This window comes from Pelecanus crispus, chromosome Z (genome assembly GCF_030463565.1).
Source record: "Pelecanus crispus isolate bPelCri1 chromosome Z, bPelCri1.pri, whole genome shotgun sequence".
NCBI lineage: Eukaryota > Metazoa > Chordata > Aves > Pelecaniformes > Pelecanidae > Pelecanus > Pelecanus crispus.
In genome coordinates this window covers 37,206,024-37,230,595 of record NC_134676.1, presented here as the reverse complement: position 1 = coordinate 37,230,595, position 24,572 = coordinate 37,206,024, and the positions used below count along the sequence as shown (strand labels likewise).

Here is a 24,572-nt window from a genome sequence, read left to right as displayed (position 1 = left end):
AGGTATGGAAAGGAATTGCCTGAAAAAGCTATGCAAGGTTTTATTTTGAAGGAATACTGTTCAGGTGCACATTTCCAAAACAGAACCTAAGCTAAAAATAACATTTAAAAAATTGTTGCTTATCTTGGAGAGTTAATCTCAATGACTCCAAAACAAGGGTTGCAACACAGCTAAAACCCCAGCCCCTCATCAGGGTGATCCAGGAACAGGTAATGGCAGCACAGCAGGATGCTAGTTTGTCTCACTGCTCTTAGCATACACAAGGACAGGTCAGAAGGGGAAGTGGACTGCCACAATATACATGCATTCATAAACCAAACCAAAACTGATGTATCTAATTGTAGTATCTTCTTTTTTTTTTTTTTTTTTTTTTTTTTTCTTTTTGTGTCATATTCCACAGAACTACAGCATGCAACTTGACTGGCACAAATCAGCCTTCTCACTCCTGCCACAGTCATGGAGCTAAGCACCTCGGAGATGGAAATTGGATGGTTAATCAGCCAGCAGACCTATTTATTGACTACTTGTTGGCAGTTAGTGAAGCAGATGTCTAAACTGATGAGAGATTTCAGGAACCCAGAGGATATACCCAGAACAAATTTCAGAGGAAGAAGTGTGAGAAATCTTACTGCATGGGAGATGACAACTCAGACAGAAGCAGTTTCTTTCATTATGAACTGTGGTCTATTGAAGAAAATATAAGCTAAATATGAGGGAATGTATTCATTTTTTTAACTTAAACTTTTAAACTTTTTTAGACAAAACACCTATTGAAAGACTTCTGAATATGTCCCTATCAGGCATGAGAAAGCTTGGCCCAGTACATGTTTGATTTCATTTTCCATCTTTACTGGTAAAACTGACATTTCTCCATGTAATTTGAGAGCTTTTACTATTCTTGGCACCCAATAAAACTTTCCGTATGAAAGTCTTTATTTCCTTTTTCACCAGTGAAAACACGCTTTCACTTTGGTGAGCACAGAAGTTGGAGTTTCTTACTTTATTGTTTTGAAAACCATATTCACCATATATAAAAAACAAGCAAGAGCCTTTGGAAAGGCGAAAACACTAGTGCAGGCTTTCTAAAACTGCTTCTCTAAGACATGCAACAGAATTCCAATGCTGGGAGGGCACAGGTGAACAGAAACATTAATCTCTTGCTAACTTGTCTTCAATCCTTAACAGCTTAGTCCTCTGGCCTGACAGAGTGCCCAATGTGAACCAGCTGGTTACTAAAGTAATACTGGGAACACAAGTGGTCTTGATTTTACCATGGGGGTTGTAAAGAGAAACTCTGAAGTTTCACTGACACTCTATTTGGAAAGGCTGTGACTGCAATCCCTTCCAAACAATTTTAGCATTATGCTATGCCATAATCTCTCCAGCTTTTCAAGAAACTGACAAAGGTTTTTCTGCGATCCTGTGGTATGAAGGCAGTTTAGATAGCTACAGTATTCTCACTATCACATTACCAAATCATTTTATGTAATATGGACGTGACTGTTGTATGTGATGATTTATATCATATCAAAGCTATACTTCACTTACCACATTGCTGCATGTCCTGTACCGGATGTTTCGCCCTTCACAGGTCCTGTGTCCAAAAGTTAAAAACAAACCCAAAACCATTAATAGCTGAATATAAAAAGCAAACACATAATGTTTACTGTCTCAGCATCTTTCCTACAAAGATCTCTAATCACCTAATACCCCACCAACCCTCTTCCCCAGGGTAAAAGGCTCTCTGTGCCTATACAGGTATTGAGGTATGAACTCTACAACTCCTCAGATTCCTACCTTTGCTTTAAAAATTAATGTCTAGAACTTGGCATCAGTTTATAAATGAGGTTGACGGTCAGACTACAGAACTTAGCTGGGCATCAACAACTGAGTCACATTAATAATTCCCCATGTCTCCCAGCTATCCCCAATGATTTCACAAGGGCACAGGTCTGCATCTGCCCAGGCACACCACCTTAGCACTGACTGAGTAGAGGGTTTTGTCTGCTGGGGAAAAACCTGTGCACTGGGAGGAAGAAAACCTGCCTGCAGTGGTGTGAAATAACAGGCTAGCAGGACAGGGCTTTTCCCCAATTTAGTATGAGGGGAGAAGGAGAGCATAAAACTTCCCCCTTGATCCACCAGCCTCTTGCTACTCCCAGATCCCTGCTGCAGAACGGCATCCAAAAAGCAGCTGGGCGCAGCAGAGGTCAAGGAGAGCATATGCCCTGACATGTGCTCCCCATGACTCTCCCCCTTTTCTCCCACAGCAGACCCATACCAGCCCTGATGCTGGCAGGGTTCCCAGAAGAAAGGTCAACACCCAGATATCTTTTTAGCACTCAGCAGCGTGTATTCCGAGTATTTGACCTTAGGTGAAGATTCATGAGTTTTATGAGTTCAGACAGCATACTCTGTGGAGGTCTTCAGTACAAATCAGAATGCAGGGTTTGGCTTTTAAAGATTACCCTTCAACAGGGCAGAATTCCTTACATTTTTAATTACTTAATTTCACAACTTTTTTTTCCCCTTTCTTTTTTTTTTTTGGCCAGGATTTAACAAGCACACATTCCTTGAGGACCTAATGCCTGCCAAGACTGAAGTTTTAAATCCAAACCATTTTGAACTATCCAAGAGAAAGGACAGCATCTGCATGCATTTGTGTCTTTCTTTTTTCCTTTTTTTCTTTTTTCAAAAAAAAAAAGAAAAACTTTTTCTGTACTGAGTTAACTCTAAAATAAACTGAACAGATTTCCTTTAAATTACTGAAGTCACCTTTCTTCCCACCTTTCTCCACAAGACTTAATTGTGAAATCCTCCAGTAGTCATTTACACCTATGTGAGTACAAAATTAGGGCAAAACACAGTTTGCCAAACATGTCACAGTGGTGTAAATGATACCAAGAGAAGACAAACAAGTAAATAAACCTTACCACTTTTTCAGAAGAAATGTAAGCAGAAGGATAGCATATTCTGTTGTGTAACATTTGGCATATAAAGAATGCTCTTAAAATACCACTAATACAATGCTTTTGTAATGTTATATAACTAATTCAAGTAAATTTTGATCATTGTAAATATGTACAGAAGTGAAAAGTGTGCACAATCTAGTACTAGAAAAAACAGGTTTAGCAGTACAATAATAAAAATTGTATTCACAATAGGCTATGAACTAAAAAACAAACAAACAAAAAACCCCTAAGCAACACCCCACCATCCCAGTTATTCCTGAGCAATATAGAAAAGCTGGTAGAAATACTGCGGTGCAAGCCAAACCTGTTTACACTCCACTACATTCAATAGAGGTCCTCTTGATTTACACTGATAGGTGGCAAAGAAAAAAGTGTATTATGCAGCATGCAGGCAGTCCTAGTGCAGGCCTTGTACACCACACTGAATAGCTTGTTTGGCAAGCTTGATACATGCCCCATCTGTTTCTCAGAAATGCCATACAACCCATCAGACATCTCTTTGCTTCACACAGACCTGCTGTTATGACAATTTCAATTACCGTAATTTATTAACCTCAGAATCATTGAACTGCCAGGGAAAGTTAAACTTCCTTTCTATCAGCTGCCTCACAGTTTCTTCTACTTTTCACAGTTTCTTCATATTGTCTGTTTTGAAATGAAAGCCCACTTATTTTTCACTTATTCTTTGCATTAGGGAAAAGAATAGGTACTTTCATTAGACATGCCACAGAACTATTCAGATTTTTCTTCCAATTTCCCTCTTCTGGCTAATGGCCAGGGTTGCTCAGAAAAAATGTGCAATTCTGGATGCAGCTAGTGCTGTGATGATTCATGAACACTAGGAACCACTCTTGCAAAACTCCCCTTGTCCCCTCTCCAAGACCAAACTTTGGGGTTTTGGTTTTCTAAGCTCATTAGTTTCCCAGTTATCACTGATCAACAAAAAGCAGGCAAAGAGCTTTCAGCCTGAACTGATGTATTTTCACAATAGATTTGTAGAATAATTTGTGTTTCAGATCTACACTGCTTCAAGACAGTGTTCCACATTCTCTTAAACTCAAGTATCTACTTTTGGATTCAAACCCATAGGATTTGTAGAAAAAAAAAGGATCGTTAAAAAGACTCTGAAAAAAAAAATAGTAGCTTTTCAGGGGCATAAATTTTTATTTTTAGAAGTGAACTTTTTTTCTGACCGTGTCTATGCTTAAAATAAGGAAGCTGAAAACATCTAGTGAACATAATCCTGCTGGAGTGAAATACACAGCACCTTGCATGACACCAGGCCAGACTAGGTTTTCTCCTCTAGGCAGGGTTCAAGTTAATGGTACGGGTCCCATATCACAGCATAGATGCTTTGCTGAATGCCACAGCACAGAGCATTTAACACGCAAGGAAGGACCACAGCAGATTAGTGAGACCATGTTATGAGATACGGTCACCGCCCATCCTCTGATCTCTGCAGGTTATAAATGAGAGGCCACATCAACAAGGAGTACATGCAGCCACTTGGAAAAGTCAGAAGTCACACAAAATGGCAAGTCTGGCTTGGAGAACACACAAAGAGTGGGAGCAGTAAGAAGTATTTCTACTGTCTTCCCTGTTATCTATACACTGCAGGGGAATTTGCAGAAGAAAAAGGTAGCTGAGGTTTGGCTTGACAGGCAATCATTATCATGTGAATATGAAAGAAAAGTAAGCTATTGGGAATCATGTTTCATTCTTCAAACCCAGTCACTTGTTCCCAGTAAAGTTTCTGAAAGAGGCTAACAAATATTTAATATATTAAAATATTCACTTCTTTTATGTAAACAACCCGAAACCCTAGTATTTATTTCTCCAGGCTCCAGTTTGTAGAGGGACTTAGTTCAAGTCCCCCCGTCAAAGGTCTAAAGTAGATGTGTATTTGTGCTCAGCTAGAGTTAGAAGCCTTGCAGTAATCCATGCCAGAAAGAATAGCAACCCCATGCCAAAGTTGCCTTTATCTGTAATTACTAAAGATGATGAAAGAGATTTGCAGAGGAGGACCTCATCAACTCCTGCCACTCTCAGCAGTCATCAAAGTTTAAAATGTTTTTCTTAAGAACCAAGTCTCCACATAAGCAAGCAACTATGAGCCAGAGGTGGGTTGTTTTTGTGGATGTGAATTTTGATGCAACTGTTCACTACAGGGGTCTGAAAATTGATGTAATGTTGGGCAATCTTTACTGTCCTTTATTTTCACTCCCCTTGATAACCACTCTTCTGGGACAGATTCTGGTTTCTACACTGTACCTGTGAGAAAAAGTATGCTGTGTGCTTTTCTCCTCCCATGAGATCTTAGGCAGGCTGTGTCAGCCCTCCCCTTCCCCTGGTGCCAGCAGGCACAAGGCAGTGTTACACACACAGTAACACCATCTTGTGTTGTCTTTCCTTGGCCTGTTGCTCTTACCTCTTCCCCAAATGTTGCATAGTGTTATGACTCCCTCTCATCCTCAGTACAATTTCTGTGTTTGTCCTTCTCTGGGGAAAAGAGAGTCTCATTTATACTTTCAGCATATCCCTTTTCCCATAAAGGAGATATGGGGGAAGACCATGGACACTAAATTGTTATGAAAAAGGAAGACGCGTCAGGACTGCATTGACTTTATGAGTTCACTTTTTCAAACTGCCTAGTTGGGTCTGCCCAAGTCATTCAATTGACAATAAATTGAAAAGATGTGTGAAATTTTTTCCATATCCTTTTGTTAATATGCACGTTGCCTGCCACAGCGGGTTGTGGAGATGCACTAGTGTGTTTTGCCATGCAGCTTGGTGTTGCAAATGTAAAAATCTTTCATTCTTTATGTATAGGAGACTGTCTCCTACAGACTTCTGCACCTTGTTGAAATAGCGAAATACCAGAAATGTTACAGGAATAGTTAACTCTGAGGCAAAAAAAGTGGGCATGGATAGACAAGCCAACTTTCCCTGGCAAATTTAGTTACAGATCCTATGAATATTCTTTCTGCAGGAGTAAAAAAATAAACAACCAGGAGGTAAAATACCAACTTAAGTCACTACACCCAAGAAGCTGGCTAGGCAAATAAAAACATGGGTACTGATCTGTGGCCACCAAAGGCCTAGTTTTTCCATAAATAATGTTTTCTACAATGTTGTATTAGGCATTCAATTATTCTGATGTAAATAATACTTACCATGAATGGATCCATGTGAACCTCATGAAGTTCAACAACGCTAAGTGCATGGTCCTGCACCTGGGTCAGGGCAATCCCCAATATCAATACAGGCTAGGGAATGAATTGACTGAGAGCAGACCTGCAGAGATGGACTTGGGGGTACTGGTGGATGAAAAATTACATATGAGCTGACAATGTGCACTTGCAGCCCAGAAAACCAGATATATTCTGGGCTGCATCAAAAGAAATGTGGCCAGCAGGTCAAAGGAGGTGATTCTGCCCCTCTACTCTGCTCTGATGAGACCTCACCTGGTGTACTACATCCAGCTGTGGGGCCCCCAGCACAGACAGATTTTGACCTGTTAGACAAGATCCAGAGGAGGGCCACAAAAATGATCAGAAGTCTGGAACACATCTCCCGTGAAGAAAGGCTGAGAGAGTTGCGGCTGAAGATGGGTTCATGAGGGGAACGTCCTGTTTAACTAACTTAATTTAACCTTTTATGACAAGGTTTCCAACCTAGTTGACCAAGGGAAACCAGTGGATGTGGGGGGTTTGGATTTTAGCAAAGCTTTTGATACTGTCTCTCACAGTATCCTGGGCAAAATGTCCAGCATACAGCTAGACAAGTCTATAACATGTTTGGTCAACAATTGGCTGAGGGGTCAGGCTCAAAGAGTTATAGTAAATGGAGTTACATCAGGCTGGTGGCCAGTCACCAGTGGGGTTCCCCAGGGCTCAATTTTAGGGCCAGTGCTCTTTAATGCTTTTATAAATGATCTGGATGCAGGAGTTGAATGTACATTAAGTAAGTTTGCTGATAATATGAAACTAGGAGGAGCTGTGGACTCCCTTGAGGGTAGATAGACCTTACATAGAGATCTGGGTAGTCTAGAGAGCTGGGCAATCACCAACCACATGAAATTTAACAAGAGCAAGTGCTGGATTCTCCACCTGGGACAGGGTAATCTTGGTTATATGTGCAAACTGGGGGATGAGAGGCAGTAGAGCAGCCCCACAGAAAGAGATCTGGGGGTTTAGGTTGGTGGCAAGTTGAATATGAGTCAACAGTGTGCCCTGGCAGCCAAAAGGGCCAACCATGCCCTGGGGTGCATGAAGCCCAGCATAACTAGTTAGTCAAGGGAGGCAACTGTCCCACTCTGCTCTGCACTGGTGTGGCCCAACGTCAAGTAGTGAGTGCAGTTTTGGGTGCCTCAGTATACGAAGGACATCAGACTACTAGAGTGTGTGCAGAAGAGGGCAACCAAGATGGTGAAAGGTCTTGAAGGCAAGACTTATGGAGGAGCAGCTGAGGTGACTTTGTTCGTTCAGCTTGGAGAAGAGAAGGCTGAGGGGTGACCTCGTTGCAACCTACAGCTTCCTCAAGGGGAGCAGTGGAGAGGAAGGTGCTGATCTCCTCTCTCTGGTGACCAGCAATAGGACACAAGGAAAATGAATAAAGCTGCATCAGGGGAAGTTCAGATTGGACAGGAGGAAAAGGCTCTTCACTGAAAATGTTGTTGGTCACTGGAACAGGCTCCCCAGGGAAGTGGCCACAGCACCAAGCCTGTCAGAGTTCAAGGATCATCTGGACAATGCTCTTAGTCATACGGTTCAGTTTTAGGTAGTCCTGCAAGGAGCAGGGATTTGGACTCGGTGATCCTTATGGGTCCTTTCCAACTCAAGGTATTCTGTGATTCTATGATTCTAATGTTCAACCTGGAGAAAAGAAGATTCCAGGGGACCTTACTGCAGCCTTTTAATATATAAAGGGGGCTTATATGAAAGGTGAAGAAAGACATTTTACCAAGGCCTGTACTGACAGGGCAAGGGGCAATGGTTTTAAATGGAAAGAAGATAGATTTAGATTGGACATAAGGAAGAATTTTTTTACGATGCAGGTGGTGAGACACTGGAACAGGTTGCCCAGAGAAGTTTTGGATACCCCATCATTGGAAGTGCTCAAGATCAGGTCGGATGGGGCTTTGAGCAACCTGATCTAGTGAAAGATGTCTGTGCCCATGGCAGGGGGGTTGGACTAGATGATCTTTAAAGGTCCTTTCCAACCCAAACCATTCTATGATTCTATGATTAAATAAACATTGACCCTCATGTATGTGAAGGGGATGAGTATGGAACTAAGCCATCATGCTGGGCTTTACACTGAAACTCTGCCACATATCTAGAGTAAATTCACTGGAATTAAAAGAACGGAATTTGGCTATATATATATGGAATACAACAATACATTATATCAAAGAGATGGTGTTAGAAAAAAGGAAAAAATGCCTTTGTTTAATACTTAGCCTGAACCAAAACCTCACTGACTGTTTAGGAATTTGAAGGACAAGTAAATAGTGTTTCTCAAAGACAAAGTCCCTTTCACTGTGATATTAGTACAAAATGACTACTTGTTTCTGGCTACCTGATGTTTGTTGAAGTTGTGTTGAATGTTTCCTACAGAATGCCATCCAATCTCTTCTAAATTTTTGTTTATACTGTAGGCTATAGTGCAAGAAATAACCAAAGTAACCTGAAGTTAGCTAGCCCAACTACTGATATACCAAGTCGGCTATTTCTAGCCGTCTAGCCAAAATAACATAGAGCCCAGAGAAAGCTAATACATCTATTGGTCTCGCAGAGATAAGCCTTTCCTTCTAAAGGTATGATTAGGCTCATTTCACAGTTTAATTTTAAATGCCACAAGTTTGATGAGGGGAAGAGTTCAGATTTGAGAATTTTGTTGAAAATGTTATACAAACAATGAGCAGCTGCAGCTTCAACAGTGCTCCAACCCACACAAAACTCTTACTCTGGGTAGCTTCTGCTACCCTTGGAGCTTAAAGTTGGCATTATGTTTACCCAAAATAAGGCAGACCTTGGACTTTTGCTGTACAAATTGCTGAACAGAATAGAATTTATTCCAATTTTTACTTTCAAATTCTTTTTTGCATTATTCAGAGCCACTGAATGTTACTTCTAAGTAACAGCTGACATCAAATGACATTCCCTATACTGTCAGTAAAATATGACTGGCTAGTCCAATTAAAATAACAAAAGTCAGATTTGAGAAAAATAAAGGAAAATAAGGAGAAGAAATTGCCAGAGTGCTTTCAGACTACTGTTTATTTGTCACATTTGTTTGTCACTGCAGTATTTTTTATTTTCTTAAGTATCTTTAAAAAGTGTCTTTAGCTTTAGATTTGCATATATAACATATATTGCAGACATACAGAAATCAATTAGAGTTGCAAATGTTTTTCATTTTCTCACTAGCCAAGAAAGGCAGAAAAAAAATACAAGAATTAAAGAAGTGCCTTTCAGCAAAACAATGAAGAGGTCTCTTCACAGTCCAAGTGGAAAGAAAATACAATACAAAATCTCACCTGGCCTGCTGTATCACAAAGACAGCATCTAGAACATATTGCAGGCCCAAAAGTACTAACACCCCAAATCTGAACATAACTGAGCTTAGATCTGGATCCAAGTTTTGCAGCTGGTCTTTAGAAAACAAATGTGCTGAACAGGAACCCACATTCCCTGTGCTTTGAGGAAGTTTGAACCTGGGTCTCAATCATGTGTGTTAGCTCAGCTCCACTGAAATGCTCATGCTTTCTCATGTACAGTCTGTTGCTTAGGGCTTTAGAGAATCACATCTTAACTTTTTTTATAGTTAGTGAGGCATACAAAAACTCCACATCATGCAAAGTTCTGGCTGATTCAATTCTTTTTCTTTTAAATCCCAGAAGAGATTTATTGAAAGAATTATGAATATACAAGAGCTCTTCCAGTGAACCTGGACTTATGAACAGCATATCAACCAAGTGAAGGCTTCACAGACTTTTTGTTAGGTAGGCTGCTTCTCAACAGACAGACAAATTTATGGAGACCATATCCATCACTTAACTGTAGGTACAATGCTGACTACTATTCATTCTAACACAGATCAGTTTCTCACCCAAAACACCGACATATAACATCCTTGTGGCAACTCTAGTAATGGATTACATGGAAAACAACACTAGGAGAGTATTTTATATATATATTAGCTACTTCACTGAGGCACAGAAGACAGAAATTAGGACAGCCAGCACAATGTGACTAACTGGTTCTCCAAAGACCACCAGCAATTACTCCACAGGTTACAGTGCTGGTCTAGATTGTGTGAAATTTGCACCTTTTTATAGTATTGACTCAAATTTAAGATTGTCGCCTGTTGTTTCTGCCACTAGGAAGAGTTAGAACTGTAATCTTTCTCGAAAAATAGGAATGCTTCTCCATCAAATGAAAGCAGGAAATGTTCTCATAATTACAGATGTGACTAATCTTAGAGTATATGGAATAAAAATTTCCTTTTTAAAATGTTGCTAGATGGCACAGCTTTAAGCAGAAGTGTCTGCACACTAAATATACTCAAAATTTCTTCCAAATGTTTAAAATCACCCAATCAATGCATGGAGGATGTCCTTTATAGAGTAAACCAGCTACAGTTATCAACTGAGGCAGAAAACAAGCCAGCTGTTGAGGTATCCTGAAAAACATTTGCAGGAAATAATACACTAAGCTAGCATACAGATATAGTTTTGATCAGGGTAATGAGAACCATCCTCCAAAATCATTTGGTAGCAGAGGTGACCTAAGAGTTTTATGACATTGACTGTACTCCCATTGAGTGACATGGTATGCTTCATCAGGACACTATTTATGTGGATGTATTCATGCAGTTATGATAGCATTGGTGCAAAAATGTTTTGCTCTTTATTCTACAGACCTTAAGATATCAAAGGGTTTATTCTAAAAGTCATAAAACCCCACAGTATTTAAAATTATCATTCTGACTGGCATAGGAATATTTCATAAAGTGGCATAATTTGCCTTATTTAGTAGTGCCAGGATCAGAGAACACTGCATTTATATCAACGCACAGTAGTTGCAGTAATTTATGCTAGTTTCTATCTGATAATGAAGCAACCCAAAAACTAGAATAACTGTTCCATTGTACTTTTCACTTAGAAAGTTTAAAGGGCCTTTATCAATGTTAGATGTGAAAAACTTCAGATTCTCTTGCAACCTAAGCTCCTGAGACAGATAAGTCTGTGACTGTACCCTGAAACTAGGGTCCACAGCCACATGCTTGGACTAAATACTAAAATCAGCTGTGAAGCAGCAACACAACCGTAGACAATGTTTTGGTATCAAAGGTATATACAGCTGAAACTTTAAACAGTATTTTTAAAATACATAGTATTTGATGTATCTCCTGTTCAGTGCTAGTAAGTGTTGTTTTAATGGGTTTTCATTCTATTATTTACCTTTAAACTAACATGAATAACATGCATCTATTCTATCATCATCTGATATGCACCAAACCATTTGATGCATGATTTGTGAACTGATAATCTGTGTGATCAAAATGAGAAAATATTATTCCGTAATGAAATAAATCCAATTTATTTTGGGCTGCTTCTGTCTTATGAAAAATATCACACAGCATAAAATTCACCTAGTTCTAACTAATTTAACCAGTTTACTAAACCTAGCCTCCAAAGGTATGTCTCAGCGGCTATTTTACTGATCAACCGAGTCAAACTGCAATAAAAATGAGAGTAATTTATGCAGATCTACTGTTTTCATCCTGCAGAATGCAATGGCAGTGGGCTGAACAACCAAACTAGTGAATCACTTGCTTCAGCTAATTTAGCAAGCAGAGCTGGTGGAAAGGGTATTTCCCTGAAGGAAGGAAGGGACGTATTTGAAAAGGGGCGGGGGGGAATCCATCAAGTAACAGAGCCAGTATGAAGCATCTAAAACAAAGCTGGGATTGCAACTCTCATGTGTGTTCCTTCTTTTTTGTTGTTTTTTTTTTTCTTCTTTTTTTCCCCATGTTTTAAATCTCTGTCACTTTTGTTTCTCAGGGAAACTTGTCAGGAAGATGTTAATGTTGAACTTCTGCTACTAAACATACATCCCTCATCTAATGGTGGAAACCCTCCACTCTATTCGGCAGTTTACACATGATTTCCCAGAGGTAAGAGTGATGATCTCAAATTTTGAACCTTTAAACCCAGATTCAGTATCTGTGGGTCTCCATAACCAGCTTAGCTCTATGTTATACACTCACACAAACTGTTTCCTGTTTCATGCTTTATCTGGAAACAGCAGCAACAGTAACAGGTAGGGTTTCTAAGCACATTGAAAAAAAGACTACTTTTCTATTATCTGCTAAAATCATTCCCAAAACTCTAGAGCGTCCTGCTTTTCTGCTACCCACAACCTTACTTTACTAGAAAGTGATGATAAATTCCAAAAATGATAGGAAAAAAAATCACTATTATCTTCCTGCCAAGCCTAGAAACAGTAAAACGCTATTGATATTACTGCAGTACTTGTCAATACATAAAGTACAATTCCAGAACACACATAATATTTTTAGGACCAGGACGGGTGAATTTAGCATAAGAGAATTTATAATTTCTTTTATGATTTGAAGATGTATTCCAGTACAAGGAAGTTAAATATAAATAGATGAATTTCAGATATCTAAAGAACATTCAGCCATTTATTATTCTGTTTGAGTTTGCTTGAATCAACATGCACACTTATTAATACCTGGATTGAAGGTATGTGAGTACTATCAATCACTATGCTGGATGACAAACTCCAACTGCACTGTGCAATAGACAGGCCACGACAAATAATAGCCAGATTCCAAGAAAGAGGGCAAAGACCATATTGCAGCATCTCTCCACCTGCTCTGCCTATGTGTTTCCAGTGTCCCTGTAGCCAAAGTATCCAACAGCTAATAAAACTCTGTTCTCTGTAGAAGGCAACAGTTGTTAGTTTGGCCCTCAAGAAAGACAGGAGAGGTCTGTGGTTCTCCTCTCTATAGGTTTTGACCAGCAGCGTTGCATGACAATTCACGATGGAGAGGAGATGATGAGGAGTTTCTCTTTCCTGAGCTTTGTATCCAAAAAAAAAAAACCAACCCAACAACCCAGAGATACTGAAACTGAAGGGCAAAACACTCTGGATTGATAAAAATAAATACTTCTTCACCCAATATATAATTAGGCTAGGAGGTTCACTTTCAAGTGAGTTGAGGCACGTTTAAAGAGGGTCTGTCCTTTTGTGTAAATAACATCTGAAGTTACAGAGTTAATGCCAACAAAGAGCATGAAAAGTGGCATGCTTTGAGGTTTAACCCAGTCTTTAACTACTAATTATCAAAATGTTGTTTTCCTGGGGTTTATTCTGCTACCAAAGTGACCCAGTGCTGCTTGCTGTTAGTGTGGAATACCAGGATGCATGGTTGACTTGGGCTGACAACTCCTGTCTGCTTGTGTGACTGGCAGATTTATTTATATCACTATCATCCTGAATGTCCTTAGCACAATCAGGACCAGTTGTTCTACTGAAATGTACTGCTAAACAGCCCCTACCCTGAAACGTTTGCCATCTAAAACACTAGAAAACAGAATTTCTCACTAACACTTTCCATTCTTTCATCACAGCTGCAAAGGCCTAACACAAAACATGTTCCCAAAACAAACAACACAAGCACTAACATATTTTTGGCAAACAAAAGCTGGAAAGAAAACTTGTTTCCTTAATTTAACTGCATATACTAACGGTGCTTAGGAATGGGCAATTTGTATTTGCATTTCTTCAAAGCAGATGCTGTTTTCATGTAATGCTCTGAAAGTCACTTCATACAGAACTAAAGACATAAGGCATTATGAACATTCCTCCCAGGATGAGAAATATTTAGGATTAATTTGTTCCAAAACATCTAAATTTGTTGCCAGTTTTCATTTGCCAGAAGTATCTAGTATCTTCCTTCATGCTGCCATGAAATTATATACAAATACATGAGATAAACCGTACCAACCAAGAAATTGTTCCAGAGAGCTGGACATTTTGTTCTAGCCTTGCCAGGTTTGAAATACTCGTGTGCACAGGCTTATTTCCAAACCTTGAAAGTCTGGATGAGTTTCTTTCCCTTGCTCCATCTCTGCCTTTTTCTTAGCAACTTAAAATGCTTGCCTAGCACAAAAATTAATCATTTAAACCCTTTATTTCATTAGCAGTTGCACACAGACCAGGAAAAAGGAAAACCTATCACACATTTGATACTGTGCTAATTCCAGGTCAAATTTTACTGTTCATGATTTATTGCTACTGGCTAGCAAAAGTTCTGCACCTAATTAAACCCCTGCATCCTACCCTGGCAACAGGGGGCTTCCACATCTGAATGGGCCAAAGTTTGCAGTTGGTTTTTTAAGGCAGGAAGCATCGCTTATGTACTGACGGGACAGTAGTAAGGTATTGTATGAAAAACAAATAATGTGTGATTTATGAGTTTATTCCCTGTTCCACTGCATAATTTCAGAGACATCCCGAATACTATGAGAATCAAAGAGAAGCAGATGGGGAGAGCCTGTGCAGAAGGAGTGGTTTGTACTCAAGTACTATAGAGCACTATGACTACTAGTCATGGAGATCCAAGACTTTTTCCCTCTACTACTGTCCAGAAACTACTGGACAGTTCTCAGTGAGGGAGCAGAGGCATAGTCAGCAAGCCCTTTTATTACTCAGATTCCCCAGATCTCCAAATGTGCCTGGATTCATGTTCACATTAAAGGAACATATAGAACACCTATTTTCCTAAGTCTGAAAAGGATACACTGTGATTGAAAATAAGTTCCTGTTTCTGCAATTCCCAATTTCTAGGTGTTTGCAGAACCACTATTTGCTATAGAACTAACAAGAGGTGAAAAATTGGCCCCACATTTAAAAAACAAATTATTCTATTTTTTTTATTCCCCATGGGAATGGAATAGAAAAGTACTGTCTTTCCATTGGTTTCAGTAGATGACTTTGCCTATCTTTTCTCCTTCCAGCAGACTTTTGCACACTGTCAATGCAATAATTGCTGGAACTAGGAGACCAAACTGTCCACAGATAAAACTAAAATACACAAGATTCTATTCTGATCTTATGGTTCAATGCCCTGTGCTGTTTCTTGTCGTCACTAAAACAGCATCATGTATTAAAATGTCAGAGGTAGGAAACAGTTTGGAATGTATTGTCACAGTTTGTTTTATTAACATGTTTTATAAGCATATGAAAGAAAATACAAAAGAAACATATGCAGGACAGAAAATTGTATTACAGTTTTTATACTACAATATATAAAGTATCAGAGATGGCAGTAAGGCACAAAGTTTGGGTCTGGAGTTTTCCTTCAGAACCTTTATCAGAAATCTGCTAATATTTATCACCTGTATGTTTACTGACAGTAAACTTTTTCCTAAAGTAGATAGAAATATTTGCTAGAAATATTTTGCAGGTAAAACTTACATATACTATAGAGTAGAAATTAGTCAAATTACTTGTTCATGTTCCATTGCAAGCTAATAACTGGGGAGGAATAAAATCTCAGATGCCTGACTGGGTTTGCAGTCTTCACCTTTACACTGGGCCATTCTACTTCTGGCTGTTGGAGAGGGTTTGTTGGTATGGAAGACTTCCTACCTGAAATTTAATTTGTAAGGTATCCTCAGCAGAATTATCATTCTTTCCTATAGCTCAGGATGCCATGTTGGGTCACTATGATGCTTTTATAATATCAGTGTGGCTGAGACTGTGGGGCACTAAACCCAGTGAATTAGCTATACTCTAGTATAACTGCATGAAAAGTCCTACCGCTTAAATGGTGAAAGTGTAGGGAGGTTTCACTTTTCAGCAGCTGGCAGTCTTGGAAGTGGTCCAGGCAACATTTGTATCGACAGAGGTTCTCACTGTATTTTAAAAGGGTGTTGCCTTATCAAACATGTTGGCTGTTTGCCTCAATTAAAAAACACACCACCATAATTTTTTGACACTGAGTTGGAAATTTCAGCATAGTTCAAGACGTCTACTGCTTACTTCTTATGGTCTGACACATATGAGTAGGTTTAATTCTCCCATCAACAAAGTAAAACGTGTTCAGCCACTTACTTGCTGCTCAGGCACCGTCTCAGTGAATACGAAGCCCCTCCTCCACAAGTGCGTGAACATTCGCTCCATGAGCCCCAGGCATCCCACAGTGAGTCTCGGTCTTCCTCCGAGCGAGCTGTTCTGGAGCTCTGAGGAGAGAAAGAAGGACAAAAATGAGGAAAAAACATTTAAAGGACAAAAAATATTGTTGCTAGCCTAACCTTTCTTTTTACTGGATATCATCTTGGTCACTGAAAGCACTGAATAAATCTGTTATTCTCTGTCATTCCTACTGATTGGCAGCCAGTTCTTGAAGTGGGGGTTGCTTTCATCCTTTGAGTATCATACTCTGTCTCAATTGGAGACTGCTGGTGACTATTATAAAAGATGACTTTGGATAACAGTGAGGCAAGGGATTTTTCGTGATTAAAAGGAAGAGGTAGAGTATTGTAGACATTAGAAACTGTGCTTTGAATTTTTGTTGTTGTGGTAGAAACTATGAAAGGGCATATTAAAAAGTGCCTTCCAAGATGCTCTTGAGGAAAAAAAGAATCACAACATAGTGAATCAACATGATACAAAGTTACTCAACATAACAGCTTTCATGCACTCACCGTAAGGAACTGGAACTATTGTTACTTCTTCTCTGTCCAAAGATCTCCTATAAAACTTTCTGTACAAAGATTTCCTAACTGTTTTATCTTTACTAATTGCTAACTTAAAAAAGAAAGTGCACACTACCTGAAGAGCTGGAGTTCTCCAGTGCCAGGCACAGACCCAGGCAGTGTTACTGTTAATGCCAGTGGTTGGGCACAAACAACTTTATAGAGAAGCGATACTCATGGACTCAGAAATGATCAGCTCTTCTAGGATTAACTCATAAACTTACAGCAGCACCTGCCTCAAATAATGCAGTCATGCACATATCCAGCATTTCATTTTTAGTCATGCAAATGCACCTCAGAAAAATAGATCTGTATGGACACAAAAAATTTAACCATTTAGATAGATCTTGTCCCTCATGGATGATATGGTTTTGCTGGAATAACAACCTACAGAAGCATGCAAAGGTGCATGGAAATGCCTGTCCCTGATGGAGACCAGGCAGTGTTGTCTTCAAAGCTTGGCTTGTGTTGTGGGCCAACACCTGGTAAATAGCGTTTCTAACTGTATTTTGAATAAACGACAAGGCAAGACAACTATATGAGGGAGACTTTGATGATACAACTCCAACAGAGAAACATTAGCAAGCATCATTGCTAGCCCAGGTTAGAAGAATCAACTTTAGTTTTCAACACTGAGGGATTATTTGCGACACAGAGATAGCTCAACACTGAAATAATTTTATCTTTAGTGAAGCTGTGTAAAAGTTGTGTCATGAAATCTGAAACCTAGTGAAATATACCAGTCTTGAATATTGTTATTTGCAGGCAAAAAAGAAAATGTTGGCGATGCTGTAGGGCTGTGAACAGTTTCAATATACATCTGTTTAAGGGAGCTATTGACTTTATCATACATAACTGAGATCCTAAACTGAACAGCCTCTGTCTTTAGAGCAAAGGACTAAGTCTGGTACATTAGGATATGAAATGTGTGTTAAGGGGGATTTATAAAGGTGAGAGGTTAACTATTCATTACAAGGGGCCAGGAATGCATTATATATGCTAACCATTAATAATGATAGAATTTTCCAAAATGGAAACCATTTAGTCATAAAATTCTGCAGGGGGATTGTACTTCACTCACTAGTGTCATCTATGATGCTGAATAAACAGCTAGACATAAGATTAGCTGAACTCAAAGCCCATGTCTTTCATTAGCTGTGTCTATACTCAGCTCAGTAATAATGTCAAAGTCTCAAACTGAATTCTGTTCTCCTGAAAACAGAAAGCCCGTAATCTCAGTGTTGTACCCGTTTCCACCCCCTGACAGTCTCTAGCTCCATGCATGTGAAGGATGAAAATGTTGCCAGTGCTGTCCCCATGGTCCCACAGAAGTCTTCCTGCCCTGAAGCAAGTCATTAGCTCATGGATCAGTACTTAGCTTACTCAGGTTGACAGAGTAATTGTATTGTTATATTCCTTCCAAAAGCCTGAGACTACTCTGAGATACACTGGCGCAATAAATTAATGGTAACTAAATGAAAGTTGACTGTGTTAAACCTGCTTAAGTGAGCTCAGACTGTATACCAAATTGGCAAACTTCTATGGAGATATTGTTTAAAGGAGAAAAAAAAAAAAAAAAAAAAAAAAGGTTTGCATGACACCTGTCCAGCCATTTTCTCTTCTTTCCCTCTCTTCCCATTATTGCTTTTATAGAGGTACAGTCCAAACCTGATCTTGAAGAACGAGCCAGTCTGGGCAGAACAGTTTAAAAAAGAAAGGTTCTCCTCTCTGCAAACACAGCAAATACGGTTATTTCTTTTGAATGAAAGAGCTCAGTGAGTGGCAAGGGTCAGGTGCAAGTTGCACAGCAACACACCAGACTGCCCACCCAGCCACAGCTCCCTGGCATTTCACAATGGTCACCTGCTGCATTCCTCATGCTGCCGCTCACAGGCCCTTCAAGGGCATGAGTACTCCTTTTTTTAAACCAGACTATTTTAAAAGGCAAATACACAAATGTCACTTAAATAGAGTTGAGTCTATTTGGGCTTCTGACTCAAAGGCAGCCAACCCTTTTGAAAGACCTTTAGGATCTGGTCCAAAGCATTCTGAGGTCAAATGAAAACTCCAACAAATTAAAGAGGTTCACAAGCAGAACATTAAAAGATAGGCTGAAAAGGGGACACAACACAATTTGTAATGACTTTTTTTCTTAATTAATCAAATAAATCTTGAATGAGAAGGAAGCTAAACCAAGAAGGCAGAAGGCAAGCTTTCTTCAAACAGCCCTGCTGAATCATTTCCACTCTGATGCTGCTGCCCTATCTTAGCACTTTTCCCAAGTGGGGGTTGCCAGCTATGCCAAATAAAATGATTATTCTGTGGTGTGGTCAACCTCCATTTTCTATTTGCTTCATGGTGCACATTTTGTAATGGCATTTTAAACTTTGGTAGCTCTTCCTTCTATAGAACAGCTTTTGGAAGATAGTTTAGATGGGTAATTGAACCAGTTTGTTGCTGTAACATTTAGTATGATGTAATTTTGTTTTGGACCTACTGATGGGAAAAAAAAGGTAAATTAATTTAGCCTGTGAGAGATGATACTAGATTTGCCAAATGAGTGTATAACAATTATTTGACACTCTCAGTTTATCTTACCTTTATTAAAATGCAAAAGGATTTAATTTCAAAACAATAATTGCAAAGGTAAATGTAAAAATTAAAGTAACATAAGTTATCAAATTCTGACTATGGCCAGATGTGATCTATCCTCTAGATACAATCTCATTAACATTTACACAAGAGATAAGAAGAGTGACACGCCAATTTACTGAGGTTATTTCAGTTGACTGCTTTCTGAAGGGCATGTTTTATAAAATCAACATGTGTGTTTGCACTTTTAGTCTGCTAAAAAGAAAATGTGTGTCTGTGCTTTTAGTTTACAAGGAAACAGATATCTTCAAAATGCAAATGGGTGCTTGTCGTGATCATTCACCACTGGTTGAAAGCCCAAAGACATAATTAAAAAGGGTTGCAAGGTAAAGTCACGTGAACCAAGTACTCTTACCTCATTGCAAATTATAAGCATTAGCACAGCTAGACATTCTAAGGGTCCAAATTTTTCTGACATAAATTGTACTCCCACCCAGAAGAGAGGCATGTGCCTGTTATTTGCATTCCAAGATTTGTTATAAGACCTATATATTCCCAGAAAGCATGTGATCTCAAGCTGGAATAGGCTCCAAGTTTTCTTTTAACAAGTGGAATAAACATAATTCATTTCAACTCCATCTATGTTTAATGTTAAAGAAAGTAGAGTAGTTTTCCCTCCTATGAACTACACGGTTAAGATTAAGCTTGAAATTGTAGCAATGCTTGAAAAGCCATTTTAAATCTGAAGAAGATTATCTATTGCATGTCTATTTGCAGCTTCAAAGGTTATATACCATTACTAGCTAAGAATTCACTGTTTAGCACAGATTTCTCAAAAGTAGCTTATAACACTATTTATTAAATTCTACCCACTTTCAACAAAGTGAACTAAACTGAAGAACCTACATTAAAATACTCCTGATAACAGTCACTAACATTGCAGAGTCCTGCCATACAAGAACTCCTACAATACTTTAAAGCCCTAAAGTTCCTGGCATAAAGAGTAAATTGGGGGGGGGGTGGGGGGGGGAGTGGGGGGGTGGCAAGGAGAAAAAAAGCAGAGGGGGGGTTACATGCCTTTAAAACTGCAAGGAGTAAAGCTGCTACCACTTAAAACTTCCTTTAAGTAACACTTCCCTCTTAGAACAACTCTTTTATCTCTGCCAGAAGTACCCCAGGTTGATGCTTCTCAAATTGCAAGTGTATGCCAAAGAAATAAAATGCAGACAGTCATCAAGGCTCATCATGCCCTGCCGCTAGTATCAGAAGAGCTTCCATCTCCTGTCTGTTGTAGGTGGAACTCAGCCTGAGCTTCCCAGGAAACACCCACTGCTTTGTCTATACAAAACTCACAATGTCCTGACATCTACATGATCAGTGGCAGAAATGTCACCTGCAAGCAATTTGCTTATCAATGACCTACATGAAAAAAATGTCTGCTAGCACTAATCAAAATCAGCTCTTTCTTCGTCCCTCATTACCCTAATACACTCTTAACCTGAGGGTGATCCTGCAGCTACCACCCAACATAGCAGCTCCAGAGGAAATGGGCTTGAGGAGTCCCAGAGAGTTCTCTAATGACAAAGAGCTTTTGGACAAGAAAGCAAGAATGATCATGTGTACAAAATGAAATCACTGTCAGTGGATAGGGCACTTAGGTGAAGATGCTTACAAAAGAAAAGAAAAAAAAAGGCTTTAAACTACAAGCTGAACAAAGGACTTCTTATAATATAAACAAAAATAATCTGCCACAATCAAGTAACACTAAAAGAGCTAGGTATCAAATTTAATTCTTAAAAAAAATCCAGCTTCAATATTTAACAGTAATTTGTGAATGTATTAAAGAGGTGTCAGGCATTCATGTTACATGCAGACTATGAGTTGAATAACATGTCTTACCCTCTCCACTAACACAGTACACAGAAATCATTTAAACTATCTGGAATAGTATGTAAAAAACACAACAAGTGTCACACATCCTTAAATCACAACAGCTGCATGGCCATCCAGGAGCTGCATCCCTGATGAGAGAACCATGTTTCTTCTAAGAGCATGTGTGTACACATGTGTGTGGGTGCACAGAGGAAGAAACATGAAAAGTAGCAAGACCTCTGTTCATATCCTGAGACCTATAAAAGGATTTCAACCTTAAGAAAATAAATCTTAGTTGCATACTGGAATTGAATTTAAAATGTTATTTGGAACTGCACTACCCCTACAGTATCCAACTATTTGTCAGAGTCACACAGAAAAGAGTGCATATAAATGCATATAGTGTTGTTTAACTGCTCTTCAGTTTCTGAGGGTTCCAGTCTTCCTCTTCGTGTAGTAAAATGCTGCTAAAGTCATATTTTTGAAGCAGGCAGTGTGTTCCCTAGATTGAACAGCACTATAGATAGCGAAAAATGCAGATAACCTCTTGCTGGGCTAAGGCACTGATACAGACTTTAAGCCACAGTTATTTCCCAGATGATATGCACCACTGGGTTTGGTTAAGAAATTTAAATCTTCTGGTTCTTATCATATCCCCACTATTTAGAGGTATGATGAACTGTCAGTGACCATATGCAAGGCTCCTCTGAGGCCATTGCCTAAACTTGTCTTTTGCTACTGTGAAAATTATATTAGGGACAGAAAACCAGTATTTTTCACTATTCTGCCCTCTCTTTTTCTGCCCTCCATATTTCTGCCCTCCCTTTTCAGACACACCCAAGAACATCCATGTATGACTTCTTGCCAAACCATACATTCTCCCTCTTTGAGTAATCCTTGATTATTCTTTGATGTTAGCTTGTCACTGAGGTCAAATGTATACTTTATACAGTACTGAAATGCTGTCTGTAAGTGAACCAGGAAGAAACTGCTCTCAGGACTTATCTAGGTGTGTAACAGCAGGAAACAAGGCCAGTGACCTCCTCTCTTTTTAAGAAACATATATTTCAAAACTTCAACCAATATAAATATATGGTTTATAAGATTTCATTTGCACAATGTTGTGTATCTGTGTTGCATTCCATCCAAGGTAACAGCTGGATTACAGCTCAGATGGGAAACTGCTTGGAAATCTCTGGCTTTTGAAGGAAGGCAAGGCAGAACAAAATCACAGCCAGTTGAATTAATAATGGTAATTACTGTCAAACAAAATGTTAACATGCAAGGCATTCCTGACTAGCTGTTGAAACTTTCAGAGACATTACCTTGGAAACTTCATAAGTAAAATATTCTGACACGTCCAGTTTCCAGTGCACAAAAAACATGTTTAATGTATCTAGGCAAAGAGTTGCACATCATTTTAAGCAGTACTGTAAGACCAAAGCGTATCCACTCTTCCAGAATAACTGTACCATACTGAAGAAAGGGCTTATTAAAGTAAACTTGATCCTTGTGAGGCGCATAATTCTGTGGAAGCACTAGGATTCCCTGTGACAATAGTTGTCCTCCAGCTCCAAGCAGATATCTGCCCATTTCATGCACCTCATGAAAGCTGAGGTCCCCAAGCCAACCTTGGCAATATATCCAAGGACTTAAAGGGAATGAACACTGACCTATTTTCTTTTCCCAAGTGGTCTGCTTCAGGGTCAAGATGGATGAACACTGTTTAGCTGGCGCAGTAGATAGCTTGTCTTCCCATTATCCTGACCATTTTCCATCTAAAGATGCAGAGAGGACTTCAGCCACCAGACCTTCCACCCAGCCACCCTCCAGAAGGACCACAGAAGCCAGAAAAACCTGCCTACCTAGCATTCTTACCAAAATAATGGGAGTTTTGCTCTCACAGAACTTAAAACAAGATGAAGAGATAAAATGTCCTTGTGCCCAAGCTGCCAGAGCTGTTTACTGCACCTGAGATGCTGAGCAACCACAGCTGCAATTGCTCCCATGATTAACTGCATGATGCCCCATATAGTCAAAACAAAAGGATGCTTACAGAACTGTTCAAACTACTGCTAAAACACTGTTTTCTCTGGCAAACGACCTGGAAAGAAAGGTAGCTGCAATGAGCATCAGATGTCTTGAGGTGGAAGTGGCTATACCTTGTACACCGCCTCCCCTGCTCCCTGGAGGGCAGCAGCTCCCTCCTACTGGGTGTGAGCCTGTGAGATGAACGGTACCAGCCCACTTGCCCCAGGCTTCCATGGTTTTGGAAACTAACTGAGGAATTTTTGCCTCCTTTGCACTTGCAAGACCAGGCAAAAGGCCTGTGAGGGGATCAAGAGAGTATTTCCTGTGGAAAACCCCTGGCATAGGGAGCCCTGATCTGAGTGACTCCATGCCCCGAGGAAGGCACTGGCACAGGAGCACACACGTGTGAGGGTATATACTGTACTTTGGGTAATTACTTTATGCTCAGACTTTGCTAGTGCAGATAAATGGGCCAGGATTTATTTTTTCATTTCGGCCTTTCATTTTCATTCTGCTCCTGTGAACACAGACAAGGGGAAGAGCAATTGGTGGACAATTCTTCTTTACCCTGAAGGAAGACACCTGATACACATACAGCTAGCTCAGTTCCCAGGGACATACGTAAAAATTTGCTGTGATAGTCCTTTTCAGCGCTTTGTTCCTTTTTGTCTTCTTTTAACAACAGAATAATGCAAGGCAGGCTCATTACTAAGGGAACAGAAAAAGAGAAAATATGGCATCTGTTTCTTTTTCACAGGAAAACAAAGGTTCATCAAGGGGGAAATAACCCCTCCTCCCTTCTTAGCCATATGTGACCTGATATGGTTATTGCACAAGTAATAAGGACAAAGTGTCACACTGAACTCTGTCATCCTGAAAACAGAATATCTGTAGTCTTAGTGTTGTACACATGTGCACCCTCTGACAGTCATTAGCTCCACACATCAAGTGTTCTCTGAAGGATAAAAACATTGCCAGTGCTGTCCTCATAGTCCCATGGGAATCTTCCTGCCCTGAAGCAAGTCATATAGCTGCAAATATCCAGTCTCTTAAAACTCATGATAGGGAGTGTACAGCTTCTAATCTGCAACAAAACAGGGAAGAAATGATAAAAAGCCATCTCAGGACTTTAGGAGCTAAACAGCCATTCCCAAACCTGGACTGGAAGTTGTATCCCAGGAGAAATGTGCCAAATGTGAGCTCATTTCTGCTCCTAAAAGGGCAGCAGCCAGCTGCGGGGGGGGTTGCTGGCAGAGGATGGAGCTGACACCATATCACTTCAACACACTGCATGCTGCGCTCCCTAT

At 39.6% G+C, this 24,572-nt stretch overlaps 1 protein-coding gene across 1 annotated transcript in view; it reads right to left on the bottom strand.

Moving 5' to 3' along the window:
• Positions 1-24,572, bottom strand: part of ADAMTSL1 (ADAMTS like 1) — a 486,156-nt gene that overhangs the window by 167,112 nt on the left and 294,472 nt on the right. Inside the window, 2 exon segments of the mRNA XM_075727091.1 lie at positions 1,549-1,594; positions 16,127-16,254. Of these exon segments, the coding sequence (XP_075583206.1) occupies positions 1,549-1,594; positions 16,127-16,254 (174 nt within the window).